The sequence below is a fragment of the Dermacentor andersoni genome, chromosome 1 (genome assembly GCF_023375885.2).
Source record: "Dermacentor andersoni chromosome 1, qqDerAnde1_hic_scaffold, whole genome shotgun sequence".
Taxonomy (NCBI): domain Eukaryota; kingdom Metazoa; phylum Arthropoda; class Arachnida; order Ixodida; family Ixodidae; genus Dermacentor; species Dermacentor andersoni.
Genome location: NC_092814.1, coordinates 84718252 through 84733539, shown reverse-complemented (window position 1 = coordinate 84733539; position 15288 = coordinate 84718252). Strand labels below are relative to the sequence as shown.

Genomic DNA, 15288 nt, shown 5'->3' with positions numbered 1-15288 from the left:
TCAATATAAGGAAGACTGTCGGAGACATACGTGCACGCCGTTTCAAGTGACGCATTCTTGCTTGAGTTCGCTATGTATGGGAGGACCAGCACATTCAAGAAGCCGAGGCACTCAGTCAAGGAGTCCATGACCTCGTTGCCATCGCAGTTATCTGAGAAGGGGTCGCAACACGGGGACAAACGCGGTATGTTATGCGAAGAAACTGGTTACAACGCCTATTCCTGCGTGTCTTTAATGCCAGAAGGCTGATAACGATTCGGCATACAGGAGATGACTTACCAGCCTGACCCGTCTTACATGTCCAGTTGTATTTGTTGTACAAGTCCCGAACGTAGTGCAATACATGCGGCGTTTGAGGCAAGACTTTTAGGCCGCACTTTAAGTTCAACTTCGAATTCACACAGTCCTGGTATATCGAGACGGCCCTGTAGATAACCAGAATTGTATATGAATGAGGTCGCTTTCAGTAACACTAAGAGGCGCTTTTTTTTGTAGATATGCCACAGAATCTGCTGAGTGTCCAACAAATCACTAAGCATTATAAACGCGCAACACCCGCGCTATGTGCGCTGTTCACACTCAAGTAAGCATTTCAAGCGATTTCTTATGGCCGTACACTATGTTGTTTGTATTGGCTAAAATGACAGCGGGTCAGCTGCAAGCAGTGTTTAAAGTCGGAATGAAATTTTCTGAGACATATTTGCCGCTTGAGTTTTCACTTGAACCGGTCATCTTATCGCTTGTGGGCTGCATACCAGATGCAGAAGCACAGAGTGACGTAATTTTTTGTAATATTTTGCTGGGTTTCATCACAGCCTGGAAAAATAACCATGTAAAAGACTGTGTCATGGAAACAACTTTAGGCGTTATTGAGGATGCTCTACAACCTTTGAACTCATACTTGTATCCTAAAACGTGTATTTAAATAACTTTGCTAATTAGTTAATTACCCCCTCCCCTCAAATACTGTAATTATAGGAACGACTACGAACCATACACTGTTGAGCTCAATCTCCTAAGATGTGCCCTTTCTGTTTCAGTGTTTTCCTGTGCTCGTCTGGTGCAACAATATTTACACGCCCAAGCCTACGCTCTCGAAACCCCCGTCGTATACCCTAGCAACATTTGGTATGATCTGTATTGCGATTCACGAGCTTTTTGGGTACGACCAGATAAGGGTTGGTGTTAGGGCATAACTGTTGGGTCGATTTTACCACGCACGCTTGATAGTCAACTACGGCGCGACGCATTTTGCCGTTCGATTTCACTACTGCCAAGGGAAGTTATGAGAAGCCTGTCAAGCATTAGGCCAATTATGCGCAAAAATATGAAATACGTGCCTCTCCCCCACAAAAAAATATATAATAAATAAAAAAGAAACCCGGTGAACACCGGCTGCTATGCATGAAGCATACACAAGCAAAAAGGTACTACTGCACGTTCCTTTGCGAGCTTGGACACAATCATAACCTCTACGAGCCTATACACAATCCCCAAGACGACTAAAATGCAATAACAACACCATTTGTCAACAACGCTTATTTGAGTATGACATTTCATCCGCGCAGCTGGCAATATGTAAAGTCTAATTACGACCATGCTCTTACGTGCAGGCTTCGTCTGTCTTCCATGTAGTGACTTCCTCGGGATATAACCCATGGACTGCCGCGTTGAGTTGTTTGGAGCAATTCTCCAGAGGCCCCAGAACCAAAAACGGGTTACACACGGCTGTTTGTCAAAAAACAAAAGATGCGAATAAGTTATGGTGTTTAAGGTATAACATACGAGTTTAAGCGAATCGTAAATTAGTACCTTTGGGAGTGGCAGGCTCACATGTCCATTCGTATTTTCGGTACAACTCGTCAGTGTAGTACTTTATCAGAAGAGATTCAGTCACCTCACTGTGATTCGCACAAATTCGTATTTTTTCATTAACGCATTGCTGGTAGTGTTTCATAGACCTGAAACCATACGCATTAACATGCATTGAGGATATGCGGTACACGTCACGCGTGTGCTTCAAGAACAACGATGAAAAAAAGAAAAAAAACAAGAATAAAACCACAATTACAAATCGCCCACCTGCAGGCTACTTTCAGCTTTTCGGGATCTTGCCGTGCGCCGGCGTTGGGCATGACTTTCACGTGCATAAATCCCATGCATTCCATGAGTGCTTTTGTTGCAGACTTTTCAGAGCAGTGCGGTGTCTTCCTTATGTGCACAGTTGTCGCTTGGACTGGTGGTGCTAACGTTGTGGTGCTCTTTTTCCCTGACAAACATGCACCGGATTAGGCAGCGTATTTTTCGGATATATGCAAGGGCGCCACTGGGAGTGAGAAATGTAAAAGACTTACTGTGACGGCAAGTCGAGCTATACTTTGTGTAAAGGCCTCCCGTGAGATCGTCCATTGTGTCGTCACTGTAGATGTTGGTGTTAGGGCATAACTGGCGGGTAGATTTTGCCACGCACGCTTGGTAGTCAGCCACGGCGCTAGAATTAGACATATTGTGCAGTTTTCTTTAAATAACTGACAAGCAGCTCTATGGCGAGCAATACTTCATTTCATTTCATTTATTTTTTTTTGCGTAAAGATAGGGAAGGCCAGGAAGAAAAGGCGCAGAAACGGCTTTAAAGTTTTTTAACCCCCCTGTTACAATAGAAAGCATGACAGTAGCAGTACACAGGCTTTAACAACAACGCAGGATTCGGATGCAACAACAATATTACAAGTAATATAGCAACAATAGACAGAACAATAAATTACCGAAATATCGTGGATCAGATGCGTAAGTTCAGCAGCACTCGGTGAGAAAACAATATGCTCCAGTACTAGCAATATGCTTAGAAAACAGGGAGAAAAAGGAAAAAGAAAGAAAAAAATCCAACAGAGCCTAAAGTACTAAACATCGAACGATTTGACGTCTCTAAACGAAAGACTAAATCAGTCAATACACAAAACATTGCAGAAGTTGAGGACGGTTGGCAAAACGCATTTAGGGATCTGCTGACCGTAATTAGTCGGTAAGCGTGGAACCTTCCACCGCTCTGGTCCTATTGTGACATGCATGGGCACATGTTGTACTAAGTGTGCTGTCAAGTTCCGAGCTATTGCATCTATATTCAGTATAAAGTTTACGCAAGAGTCTGTTATGCATTTCGTTAATGTTGTGAATAATAAATTTACTAAACAAAAACGTCAGTATATGCATTGTAAAGAATATTTCCTATAATACGGACCATTCTTTTTTGCGTGATTTGTAACTTACACAGATTTGAGTGGCTTGTGGTGCCCCAAACAAGATGACAATATTTAAGCAGTGAGGCAAGCAGAACATTATTGACCAGCAACTTCGCAGAGGAGAGTAGAACATATCTATTGCGCCATACAGCGCCAGTTAATTTGTTCCGTTTTTACAGAAGACAATTGATGTGTTCACCCACCGCGTATTGCACGAGTGGGATGAGCACATCAATTGTCTTCTGAAAAAAATGAGCAATGTAACTGGCCACTCTATGTCGCAATAGATATGTTCTACCTTCCTCTGCGAAGTTGCTTGTCAATAATTTTCTGCTTGCTTCACAGCTTAATTATTGTTATCTTGTTTGGAGTACCACAAGCCAGTCAAATCTGCCTAAATGATAATATCAATTGCCGGCCAATCTTTTCAAGCTAAAGCGGTATTTCTAAATGAAAAAAAAGCAGGTCTTGTCTCTTGCCTTCTCTTAGATCGAGCGATGGAAAACATTTCACATGTGAAGCTTTGCCCCTATCTCCCAAAACTGTTTCGTGACATAGAAGTAAAAAAAAAAAACGATATATTTGCAGCCAAGGCACGAAGATTAAAACTTTCACGCGCACCCTTGTGTGCGAGACCAACGCATTACACAGGCAGCACGCCTAGATAGCTAGAGAAGGTGAAAATGTCATTAACTGATGAATTTTTTTACATTTCCATTTGCCTTCGGCCGACGCGTTTAGCTTCGTCTCGGTCGCTGTCATGAGTGACTGGTGCGTGCACATTTATATCGGGCCCCCAACTAAGGTTAGCCAAGCTCTTCAACGAAAAAAAAAATTTTTTTTTTCGTAGAAGAGCTTCGCTAACGTTAGCTGGTACACATGGCATGAATCAATACTTTCCCTGAACGACTTCCTTAATCTGGGCTCAGTATTTTTCTTCACGGCTCCCACGTACTTAAAGCAATGTGAGCCATGACATACAAGCGCAGCTCAGCCTCGCATTTTTGAGCTCCGAGCTTCGGAAATAAGCTCAACACCGGTGACCTGCGTTACTCACACACATGCGAGCTGCTGCTGTTCGTCATCGTCCGGTTTTTCCATGTTGGGCAGGACAAGCCAGGTAATGATCCCTTTGCAGCGCCTCAGTTTTTCCGTGACAACTTTCTCGTTGCATTCTGGAACTGCATGTAGAAAAGCGATGAGCTGAACTGTTCGACCTAGAGATGCCGTGACAGTTCGCACCTGGTTGTGTGTCCTGACGGCACACGGATGCGTGCTTGTTCATAACCTGGTAGAGGTATTGATCCACTGCAGTGCTATTGGCAATTTGCGTCGCGTTGGTAGCGCATGACTCCATTACGCCAGTGTACACGCATGTTCTGTAGTCCTGGAGGCCTCTGAAGGAGAAAAATAATTCAGCAAAAACAAGGATTGATAGGTGCCATTCTTTCTTGTGAGCACCTGACATCTGATCGCTTTGTAATGCTGTCGCCAAAACAAACGACAGTAGCAGTAGCCAGATAAAAATTTAAAGGGGTCCTGAACGCCCCCTAGGGCTTGGTGAACAAACATAGTCCGCGGGTAACATATGCTCCTGCGAACATCTCAGCCAAGTTTTGAAGTCGTGCTTGGCGCGTGGAGCTCGCAAGCGTAGCGCGAAGTCACCTTTCTCTCAGACGCTCTCTTTTCAACAGAAGCCTGCTCATAACTCTTTTCTGGACGCTTCATTTCGTAATTTAGCCGATTCGCATACGCGGCTACTATTCGCCAATAGCTGACATCAACATGGAAGGGCGTTTGGATCAGTGTGGTTCTTCCTACTATTATTGTGTATATAAATTTATTGACAGTCTAATAAGCAGGCTGAAGTAAGCGGAAATCTGCTTGCGAATCTTGATAATAAACACTTACTTCCGGAAGAAGCCGCGTGTTGTCTGCTCTCACTCGTCCGCGGCTGCCCACGTAAGAATGTTACTTTGGCCACCCTGCTTACCGGTGTCGTAGCCGTCCGGTCTCGCTAATTTCGACTAGTTTTGAACACTCAACTAGCCACGAACCACGCGAAATTTAAGGTTAGACCACATTTACGCTTGTCAGCGCGCGCTCACTCCTGGTCGCTCCTGGTTGGACGCCTTGGCAGACCTCGCTTAGCATGGAGCTATTGATAGCGCTTAAAAATGCAGAATTTAGATGTGGCTGCTATCCGTCGGTCAAGCTGGTGCAGGACAAAGCCGGTTCGCACCACGTAGCACGGCCAGACTGTAGCATATGAGCGCGCGCAAGCACTCAAGCCCTGTCGTGCACAAAGCACACGCTGCGCATACGATTATAGCTTAATGTGGCTGTGGTCTGCAGCGTAGCGTAGACACCGCGGCCGCCGCGGGGTGCCGCGACGAGTCTGCTGACTGAGCGCACTCAGGGCTTGCTGGGAACAATAGCGCTTGGCGCGACGTAGGCGCCAAAATCGGAAATAGTGGCGTCTACGTGAACATCCAAAATCAAATTTGAACTGTGTGCTACGGTGAAGTTCAGTAGGTGGAGCGTTGTGGGCCCACCTGGCTCCGCCGTAGCCTTCGTAGTACAAGGCATTGAAGAAAGAGCGGAAGCACTGCGAAGGGGGTGTTTGATTGCCAATAACTCCGATTCTGCTGAACGCATTGAAGTACTTTTGCGGCAAAGTGTTTCTGAAATAGCCTATTTTATCGTTAAATTCATTTTTCCACTTCGATAGAAAGTGGTTCAGGTCCCGTCTAACTTACGATTTCTTAATTTTACGTCACAGGGGAAAGCGTTTACTTGCATTCACATGCTTTGATGGGGCCGAGAAAGAAAGTGTAAAAGATAAAATAATGATGAATAAAACAGTGTTAACGAGCTTCATATACCAGACCAGTGTTGTAGAAAGACGGCATTTGTCACGCCACACAGATGCCACAATGAACAGTATATATGCAATAAAGCCTCATGAAGTAAGGCTAGAGGAGTGAAAAATAATTGTCACTTACAGACATGAATCCTGCATTGAAAATGATAAGGCCGCATTCGGTTTGACAACGAAGTCGATGAATCCTCGACATTCCTTCAGTTTCTCTGTCAGAATTTCGGTAGTGCAGCCTGAAAGTGCTAAAATGAAATGTTCATTTAAGCAACAAAAGAGCGCACTATACAGAGTCATGTCTTTGTGTTTTTGTCAAAGGTTTGCTTACTGTTTTCTGGTGTACTAACGCATGCCCACGAATATTTGTTGTAGTATTCTATCATATACTTCAGGACTTCAGAGTTCTGTGTGAAGACAATTCCATCTCCACAGAGGCCTTTAATTGAGTGCATCATGCAGGTTTCGTAGCTTTTCAAGAGCCTGTGAATATAAATGTAATGTACAATATTTACCAGTTCTCGCGTTCCAATAACGACGTGCGCGGAGCTAAGGCACTCACCGACACGTCTCTGCAACCTCCACGGACGAATGAAAAACTGACACATCTTTGGCCACCAAGACGTCAATGATGCCAGCACATTCTACCAGACTTTTCCCTATCTTGGCGTTGCAGGCTGAACCTAACGTGAAAACGAGAAAGGAGCTTCGTAGCAGGGAGACTTTTACTTTCATAACTGAGTGGACTAACCTGATGTGATTCCCAGCTTGCATGTCCATCTGTAATCTTCGTATACGTTAATTAACTGTTTGAGTCCGTCTGATTCCATGAGTTTGTCATACTTCAGGCATGATGCCGGTATCTTGGAGTTGATACACTGCTTGAATAGGTTGTTATTCCTAGCCAAGAGACAGTCCGGACACATTCAACACTTCGCACTACGTCAGAAAAGACAAAGGCAAACTTACTTGCAAGCCGTCTTAAGAAAGGCGACGAGTGTATTATCTTTTGTGAATGGTTGAACTTTGACCTTAATAAACCCAAGACACTCCTTTGCTCGTTGATAGAGAAATCTTGCGTCACATTTAGGGGACACCTCAACCACAGGCTTCACTAAAGAAAGAAAAATTTATGTTTCAGCAGGTGCAAAGATCACTGGTGATTAATCTGTCGTCATATGACACGTGCGTCTTCGTTACAAAAGAATAGCAAAGGACAGTACGGAACAAGAATGAAACAAATTTTTGTGTGGCGCGTTTTCATATTGAAGGTGCGTTCGCAGAGCACAAAATGCTTATAGATGGCACTAATCTTTATCAGTAGCGTTTTCACTACAACGTGTCGCCGATATCACCACCAACGGTGCATGACCGACCATAGGGCAAAAGAATTTCACCACTGAGTGAGGCAAGGATATCCGGCGCTCTACCCACGAGGTCACGGGGCTCATCCGAGCCATAGCAGCAACATAGATGAGCTACTGTTTCTTCCGATTGGGATGGCGCATAACGAAGTACGGTCGTTATAAAGACGACAAAGTTTAAGTGGCAGATGTACTTTACGACAAAGTTTAAGTGGCAGATGTATTTATGGTCAAATTTTGTGATTGTGAAAAACGGTGCTGATTACGACCAATAAACGTGGACATGAATGTACTACACGCCGCAACAGGTAAAGAATGCATCGACTTCTCGAGGGGGGGCGGGGGTTATGACGAGCTCTTAGGGACTCCCCCCCCCCCCCCACCCTCTGAACCCACCAGTGGCTGCTGTGTGGCAGCTTCATTATATAAAAAAAATCGTACTTTTTTTGAGAATAAAAGTGGATACAGTATGCACTTTCAGATACGAACTAAACAGCCATCTTTAATTTCGAGATAAGAAATTTGAACGTCACGACTCATTTGTGCCTCCACCCTCATCGTGAAAACACACTCTGACAACACATGAAAACAGAGAAAACGAAAGCACTTACGGCCTTCGCAGGTCCAGTTGTACTCGCTATAAAGTCCTTCTGTGACGTTGTCTAGATTCACCTCTGCTAGTAAAGAATCTTGAAAGCATACCGAACGAACCGCTTTAATTGCGCACTCTTGGTAACGGCGGACACCTCTGCGCAAAAAGAAAAAAAATGAAAGAAAAAGAAACGGTATCATAAGCACCACGAGAAATTTTTTCTTGCACGTATTAATACTAACTTTAACAAAACAAGACACCCGCCGTGGTTGCTTAGTGACTATGGTGTTGGGCTGCTAAGCACGAGGTCGCAGGATCGAATCCCGACCACGACAGCCGCATTTCGATCGGGGTAAAATGCGAAAACACCCGTGTACGTAGATTTAGGTGCACGTTAAAGAACCCCAGGTAGTCCAAATTTCCGGAGTCCCCCACTACGGCTTGCCTCATAATCACATTGCGGTTTAGGCACGTAAAACCCTATAATTTAAACAAAACAAGACAGAGTAAGGTAACGGAGTACACTTACTTGCATGCAGCAGACAGCATTTCCTGGGAAGACTCGTCAACCAGAGGAATTACTTCCGAGGAAACTATCGACGAACATTTTTCAAGGACAGAGGACATCAGTTGGAAAGAACACCCTGTCCCTGAAAGACAAGAAGAATGAAAATAGAAGTGGCGTCTAACCATGATGGTAGCTATCTTACCGTTCTCCTGGCAAGTCCAGTTATACTTGGTGAACATGTTTTTCGTCATTTTGTTTAATAGATCAATGTCGAATACAACGTTCGGGCAAAGTGTATTTCCATGGTATATCACGCAGTCTTGATACTTTTTGTTTCCCCTGTAATATATGGCACGAGGTCAGCGATCTTAATATAAAAAAAAAAATAGAAGAGCCATTCGCAGGTCCGCTCGAGAGCTTAATAGCTTTAACCTGCATCGTAGCCTCTATGATGCCTTACATATGCAGTAGGTGTCTGAATCTCCCATATAGAGAAAGCAATGTTGTAAATGGCGTCGACAAATGAGAGTAAAAGAATCAATGTTATTAAAATGCGAAGCATTTCTTAGCCTAATTGGAGCCAAGGTCAAACGCGAGGCCGTGCAAGGTCACAGTTTGTCGCCGATGTGCGCGCACCCCCACGCGGTCGTTCGCTGGCCGCTATTCGCTCCTGTTAAGAACGGCCCGCTGACGTAAAAGTTTTGCCAGCCGGTTGCGACAGCGGGCGTCAACTTTTCTTGGAACGCCACATAAACATAAACAGCAAGTACCTTCCGGTTACACCCACGGAAAGGCATCCCGAGTACGGCGGTCAAGCCAACGAGAAGCTTGACCACGACATCAGCGTCGAGGAGGTGCGAGCGGCCCTGCACGAACTAAACAGCAAGTCGGCGGCCGGCCCGGATCACATCTCGAACAGAGCGCTCAAGAACCTCAGCGATTTGGCCATCGAAAACCTCACCGGTTACTACAACAAGTGCTGGAGTGCGGGGTCACTGCCCCAGCAGTGGAAGACTGCCAAGACCATCCTCATCCCCAAACCAGGCAAGCCGCCGAACACGGACAACCTCCGGCCCGTCTCGCTCACGTCCTGCGTGGGCAAGGTGTTGGAGCACGTCCTCAGGTGTAGGTGGCAGGACTACCTGGAGGAGTCGGGACTATACCCCACCACGATCATCGGGTTTCGGCGTTCCCTCGGCACCCAAGACGCGATGATTCTGTTGAAGAAAGATATCATTGACGATGACACCCTAACGAAAGACAACAAGGCCATTCTGGGGCTGGACCTGCAGAGCGCCTTCGACAAGGTGAAGCACTCTGCGATCCTAGCCCAGGTGTCCAGACTCAACATGGGCGCAAGAACGTACAATTACATCAAGGACTTTCTGACGGGGCGGACTACCGAGCTCTGCGCCGGCGATCTACGGCTCCAAGAGAAGAGGCTCGGCAGTGTCGGGACCCCCCAGGGCTCGGTCATCTCGTCGTTGTTATTCAACCTCGTTATGATCGGGGTGGCCAAGCGACTCTCTCGCGTCGAGGGCGTCCGGCACACCATCTACGCCGATGACATCACGCTGTGGGTTCCGGGAGGCAGCGATGGTCACATTGAGAGCACGCTGCAAGAAGCCGTCGACGCGATCGAAGACCAGCTGAACGGTTCCGGTTTGATCTACTCACCGAGCAAGTCAGAACTGCTGGTGTTACCACCGAAGTACGTCAGACGTAACAAGAGCGAAGCGAGGGATTACGAGGCCATCAAGATCGTGACGAGGAACGGCCACGTGATCCCGGAGGTCGACAAAATCCGGGTGCTCGGCATGATTATAGACAAGCGACGGGGCAACGGCGAGACCATTTCCCGCCTTACAGCCAAGATTACCAACGCAATACGTCTCATCAGACGGGTCGCCAACCGCAAGGCCGGGATGAAGGAGGAAAGCTTGATTCGGCTTGTGCACTCCTTCGTAATCAGCCACGTCACCTACGCTGCAGCTTTTCACAACTGGATGCAATGTGAAAGGAATAAAATCAACGCCCTGATACGCCGAGCTTACAAGGCGGCGCTCGGACTATTCGAGTGTACGAACACCAACAAGCTCCTGAGCCTGGGGGTACACAATACCCTCGAGGAAATTGCGGAAGCGCAACGGACCGCCCAGCTGGAGCGGCTCGCTATGACCGAAGCAGGCGTATACTTCAATACTTGGGCTTCACGCCCGGAGCGAAAACGGCGAGTAGCGACGTTTCTGTCCCGGACGGAACCCGGCGCCGGATTCGGGTGGACCTCATCCCGAAAAACATGAACCCGGAGTATAACAAGGAGAGAAGAGCGGCGAAGGCCAAGGCCCTCATCGACTTTCACGCCAAGGACGAGCACGCAAGGTTCGTGGATGCGGCAGAATACCAGGGAGACTGCGCGGCGTTCGTAGCTACCGTCATCGAGGCGTCGTCCGGCGCGACGAGGGCAGCGGCGAGCTTACGGGTCCGCGAGGCGTGTCAGGCGGAGGAGGTGGTCATTGCCCTGGCCATTGCCGACCCCGGGTGCCAGACGGTGTTGTGCGATTCGCGAAGTGCAGTGCGGAATTATGCAAAGGGCAAAGTGTGTGGTGAGGCTGTGCGCGTTCTGTGCTCGGCTGACCTGCAACGAGAGAATCGGTATGTTAGAATCAAGTGGTTCCCGGCGCACGCGGGCTACGATGCGTCCGAGAAGCACAATAACCACAACGAGACGGCACACGCAGTGGCGCGAGCGCTAACCAACCGCGCCGCTGCAACCGACCGTCCAACGTGGTGTAGTGCCAAGGACCGCATGACGACGTTCAACGAACTTACACAGTTCCACCGCCTGGCTCGAATGACTTTCCCACCCCCGCACCCGGGGCTGAGCCGAGCGGAGGCGGTGCTGTTCAGACAATTGCAAACTGGTTCTTTACCCACCCCAGTGTTAATGACTCATCTATACCCGAAATTATATGCGAGTGATGTGTGCCGCGTGTGCCAGCGGGAGAGGGCCACCCTGACGCACATCGTGTGGGATTGCACCAAGTTTCCCTATGAAGCTTCGACAAGTACAACGATTCCGCCGCGACTCGCGGCTGCGGCGGAATGGTACGACCACGAAAGCCAAACCTGGGCCGTCCAGCAGGTCTCGGCGGCTCTTGACAGACAAAGGCCGAGCGAAACCGACGGAACATTGCCCCTCAGGGCGACCGACCGCGGGAGTAACACGCGCTGGAGTTGAGTAGAGACCACCCGCTGAGAAGACTTCAGGGCCCGCGTCACGGCGCCATTTAGTCATGGTGTCGTTCTGCAGGCGACTACATGAAGTTGTTTCTCTCTCTCTCTCTCTCTCTCTGGAACGCCACCGATACGCTCTAGCCTCTAGCTCTAGGCGTTCGGCGGACCAACTATTGTTACCGAACCCACCAACGCCGACCTGTTCTGCTATGAGCGGGGGAGTTGCCGCGGGAACATCTACGAAGGCCCCTTCCCACGCGCCGTCCAAGACGCAAGACAATGGGCACCCGGCCGCGCTGCAGGGGTCAGCTCGAGGAATAAAAGGCACCTTTCCTGACACAAGCCCCGAGTTCTACGAAGTCCGTCTGACGTCGGCTCCGGACCGTGAACCTCGCGCAAGGAAGTGTGTGTGTGAGTGTGTGTGTGTGTAAACCGTCCTGCAGAGAGGCGACTTGTTTACGATGACTGGACGAACGTTTCCGTCCCCCTGGGATCGAGGGGGGGACTGAGTGCTTATAAACCGCTGTTGTGCGGCGGCTCAGGGCACTTTCTCAAGCAGTCATGTTAGACTGATGGATTTTTTCAAGCAGTCATGCTAGACTGATGTAGATACTGTAAATAAACCCATATTCCTCGTTCTCGATGAGAAACAGTCCTTCCCTTCATCAACGTCCTCAGCATGGATAAGTTGGACGACGGCATGGGCCAGCTACCTTCTAATTCATGCCCGACTCCAATCTTGACAACTGATTACGAGCGATGGGATTGAGCCCCCAATCCTAACACTCCTTGCTCCACGCTGGCCTCTCCGTGCTTGAAACCGAACGGCCGCCGAGACCGCCACTTGCGAGACGCAGTGGCCGTCCTTTCAAGAGCACTTCGTCGAAGACGAATTTGGTGGGACGTGTGGCGTCTGCGACCGCCTCTGAATCCGATCGTATACGTCGCCGGAGGGTGTCGCGGCCCGCGCATGTGGCGGTCCTCGAGCCAGAGTTTCCCCGGGAGGACGAGAGGTCGTTCGAGTTTTGCGCCACGTGTGGGGAAGAAATGCTTCGCATTGACTTAGATAATCATCGAGGAGGGTTTCTGCCGTAATTTTTTTAAAACGCTTTCTTCGTTATAAACGGCCAATTATCAATTAGCTGCCGATATTAGCGAATAAACTGCCATTACAGCTGTGCATTCAACAAAACTATCTAAGGCACTACTTATCGCCATGTCCAAAATGACGCGTGACAGTAACCGAAATGACGGCGCATTTACTCACTGGCAAGCAAACTTTAGAGCCTTTTTGTCGGTGTAGTTGGAGGTGTAAGGGATCACGTAGGATTGAATATGATCTTCGCAGCTTTCGATAACCTCGCTCAGTTTTTCCACAGTGCACGAGACTTCTGGAAATGTGAAAATGTGCAAAAGAGCGCTCAAATGATGCTCGTGAGGTCGCCATGCTGGCAAGATGTTTTCTTACTTTGAGGCTCGCACACCCAGAAATGCTTGCTGTATGAGCCGGCTGTCGCATTTTGTAGCCACTCTCGAGTGATCGCCTTTTCAACGGGACAGATCTCATACGATTTTCTAGCCATGCAGTCTTGATATTTTGTCACGTACCTGAAAGACGAAGGAAATAACTTATCGTACATTGACAGCTCTAAAATTAAACAAGAGGGGAGGCTCGAAAAGCTGCGCGTCCTTACACGCATGCTATGTCCATAACCTCTTTGGATGTCGGAAGCCGTATATTTGGAAGAACTTTTTGCTCCAGCAACTTCTGGCATTTGTTCAAAATATCGTTGAAGTTAGCAACAGAGCAGTTCGAAACTGTTGGAAAAACACATTGTTGCGTCATGGAGCCCTACGCGGAAAAGAGAATATAATGAATTAAAGAGAAAAAGAAACTCACGGTCCGTTGTACAGGTCCAGTTGTACTTGTTAAAATTCCCTCCCGTGATGTCAACTAAGACGTTGGCATCTTCCATGTCGTCGTGAGGACATATCTTTTTACCTTCGGTGACTATACAGTCCTGATAACGTCTGAACTCACTGCAAGCCACTGGGAGCTTCATGTCAAACACAGAGACATGCGTGGCGGGTATGACTGTGTCCTCCAATATGTGACCGCAAGCAGCTACTACATTCTCTGCATTTTCTGGGGTGCAATTCATAGCTGAAAAAAAAAAATGCGGTTATGCTAATATAATTGTGCACGTTATCCCATGAATATATGATATATCGGAGAACATGCAGGATAATATTCGTGAGTGACCAGTCCTTAACTTTCTTGAATATTTTGGGAACAGCAACGCGATAACATTCTTTACAGTCTTAGGTTCATTAAAAACATTTCTTTTAATTTTGTGGCAAAGAAATTATTGCTATATAAACTGTAACGACAGTAAAATTTAATTTTGCTGTAACTATCTGTAAATGTGAAACAACGCGTCAACAAGGCAGAAAATGCAAATGTCTACGCGTTTAAAGTAACTGTAAGGGGCCCAGACATGAATAAAGAATATGACACCAAAGAAGCTAAATGTATATTGTTGTTCGAAAGTGTTACTGGTTTCGCATCAAACTTGCCTTATTTTGTAAACATTTTCGTCAACAAAGTAAGCAAAAGTACACAGCAGAAGCTATATAATCAATCAAGTCATGAAAGAGAAGAACAAAAGGGAAATATTGATTGTTGTATTATCTTCCGAAAATCTCAGTTGACCGGCCCTATAAAAAAGCACCAGTGGGGAAATTAGCACACTTATGAAAAACCACGTACTCATAAACCGGTGGCAACACCTCCGCCAATAACAAGGAAAGTGTAATGCAAGGATTCCTTTTGCTCGATTATATTCTTTTATTAAACACCGTTCACGGCCGGCCGATGCTGGTGATAACGTGGTCGGAATGCCACTCAGACCACAGACGAACCGCGAAAAATAGCAATAATCGGAATAGAATTGTTGGCATTATCCCGGCCAAGCAGAGTTTTTAAGCAGATAGTGTTAAGTGGGCACGCAGGAAGTTTGAATTTTACAAAACGCCATATATTGCGAAATCAGGGAACTACAGAGCAGGTGAGGAAGTTTTGTCTGGACCTCTTTTCGGCCGCATACAGTACGAATATTACAACGACTCACTTTTTACAGAACATGTCCAGCTGTATCGAGTTTCCACTTCACTGGTTATGTTAGACAACGAAATTCTGCCCAGGCGTAAGTCTGTGGGACATTTCGCCGTCAGAGCAGAACTGACGCATCGCACATATTCTCGAACACCCCTGCGTACAAAGTGGCTTACTGAAAACTGCACTCCAAACAAACAAAAACATGTTAGGCAAACCGCGCACATAACGTAGATGCGAGAATTTGTCCTTAGCCCTCCTTTAGGAACGGGTGAGTCACTTACTCGCAGGAATTTCGGAGCTGTAGTCGGTCATGTAGGTTTATGTTCTGCAGTATTTTGGTGCTAATAATATCGGA

The 15288-nt window shown here is 47.2% G+C and overlaps 1 protein-coding gene across 1 annotated transcript in view; it reads right to left on the bottom strand.

Annotated features, from left to right (window-relative positions):
* Window positions 1-15245, bottom strand: part of LOC126546312 (uncharacterized) — a 62799-nt gene extending 47554 nt beyond the window's left edge. The window contains exons 1-10 of the mRNA XM_072287588.1: window positions 15215-15245; window positions 6245-6353; window positions 4482-4636; window positions 4297-4420; window positions 2355-2491; window positions 2083-2269; window positions 1813-1961; window positions 1608-1728; window positions 280-425; window positions 31-151 (exon numbers count right to left, since the gene is read on the bottom strand). Of these exons, the coding sequence (XP_072143689.1) occupies window positions 31-151; window positions 280-425; window positions 1608-1728; window positions 1813-1961; window positions 2083-2269; window positions 2355-2491; window positions 4297-4420; window positions 4482-4636; window positions 6245-6353; window positions 15215-15245 (1280 nt within the window). The remainder of the gene's footprint in view (window positions 1-30; window positions 152-279; window positions 426-1607; window positions 1729-1812; window positions 1962-2082; window positions 2270-2354; window positions 2492-4296; window positions 4421-4481; window positions 4637-6244; window positions 6354-15214) is intronic.
* Between the last annotated feature and the right edge of the window lie 43 nt (window positions 15246-15288).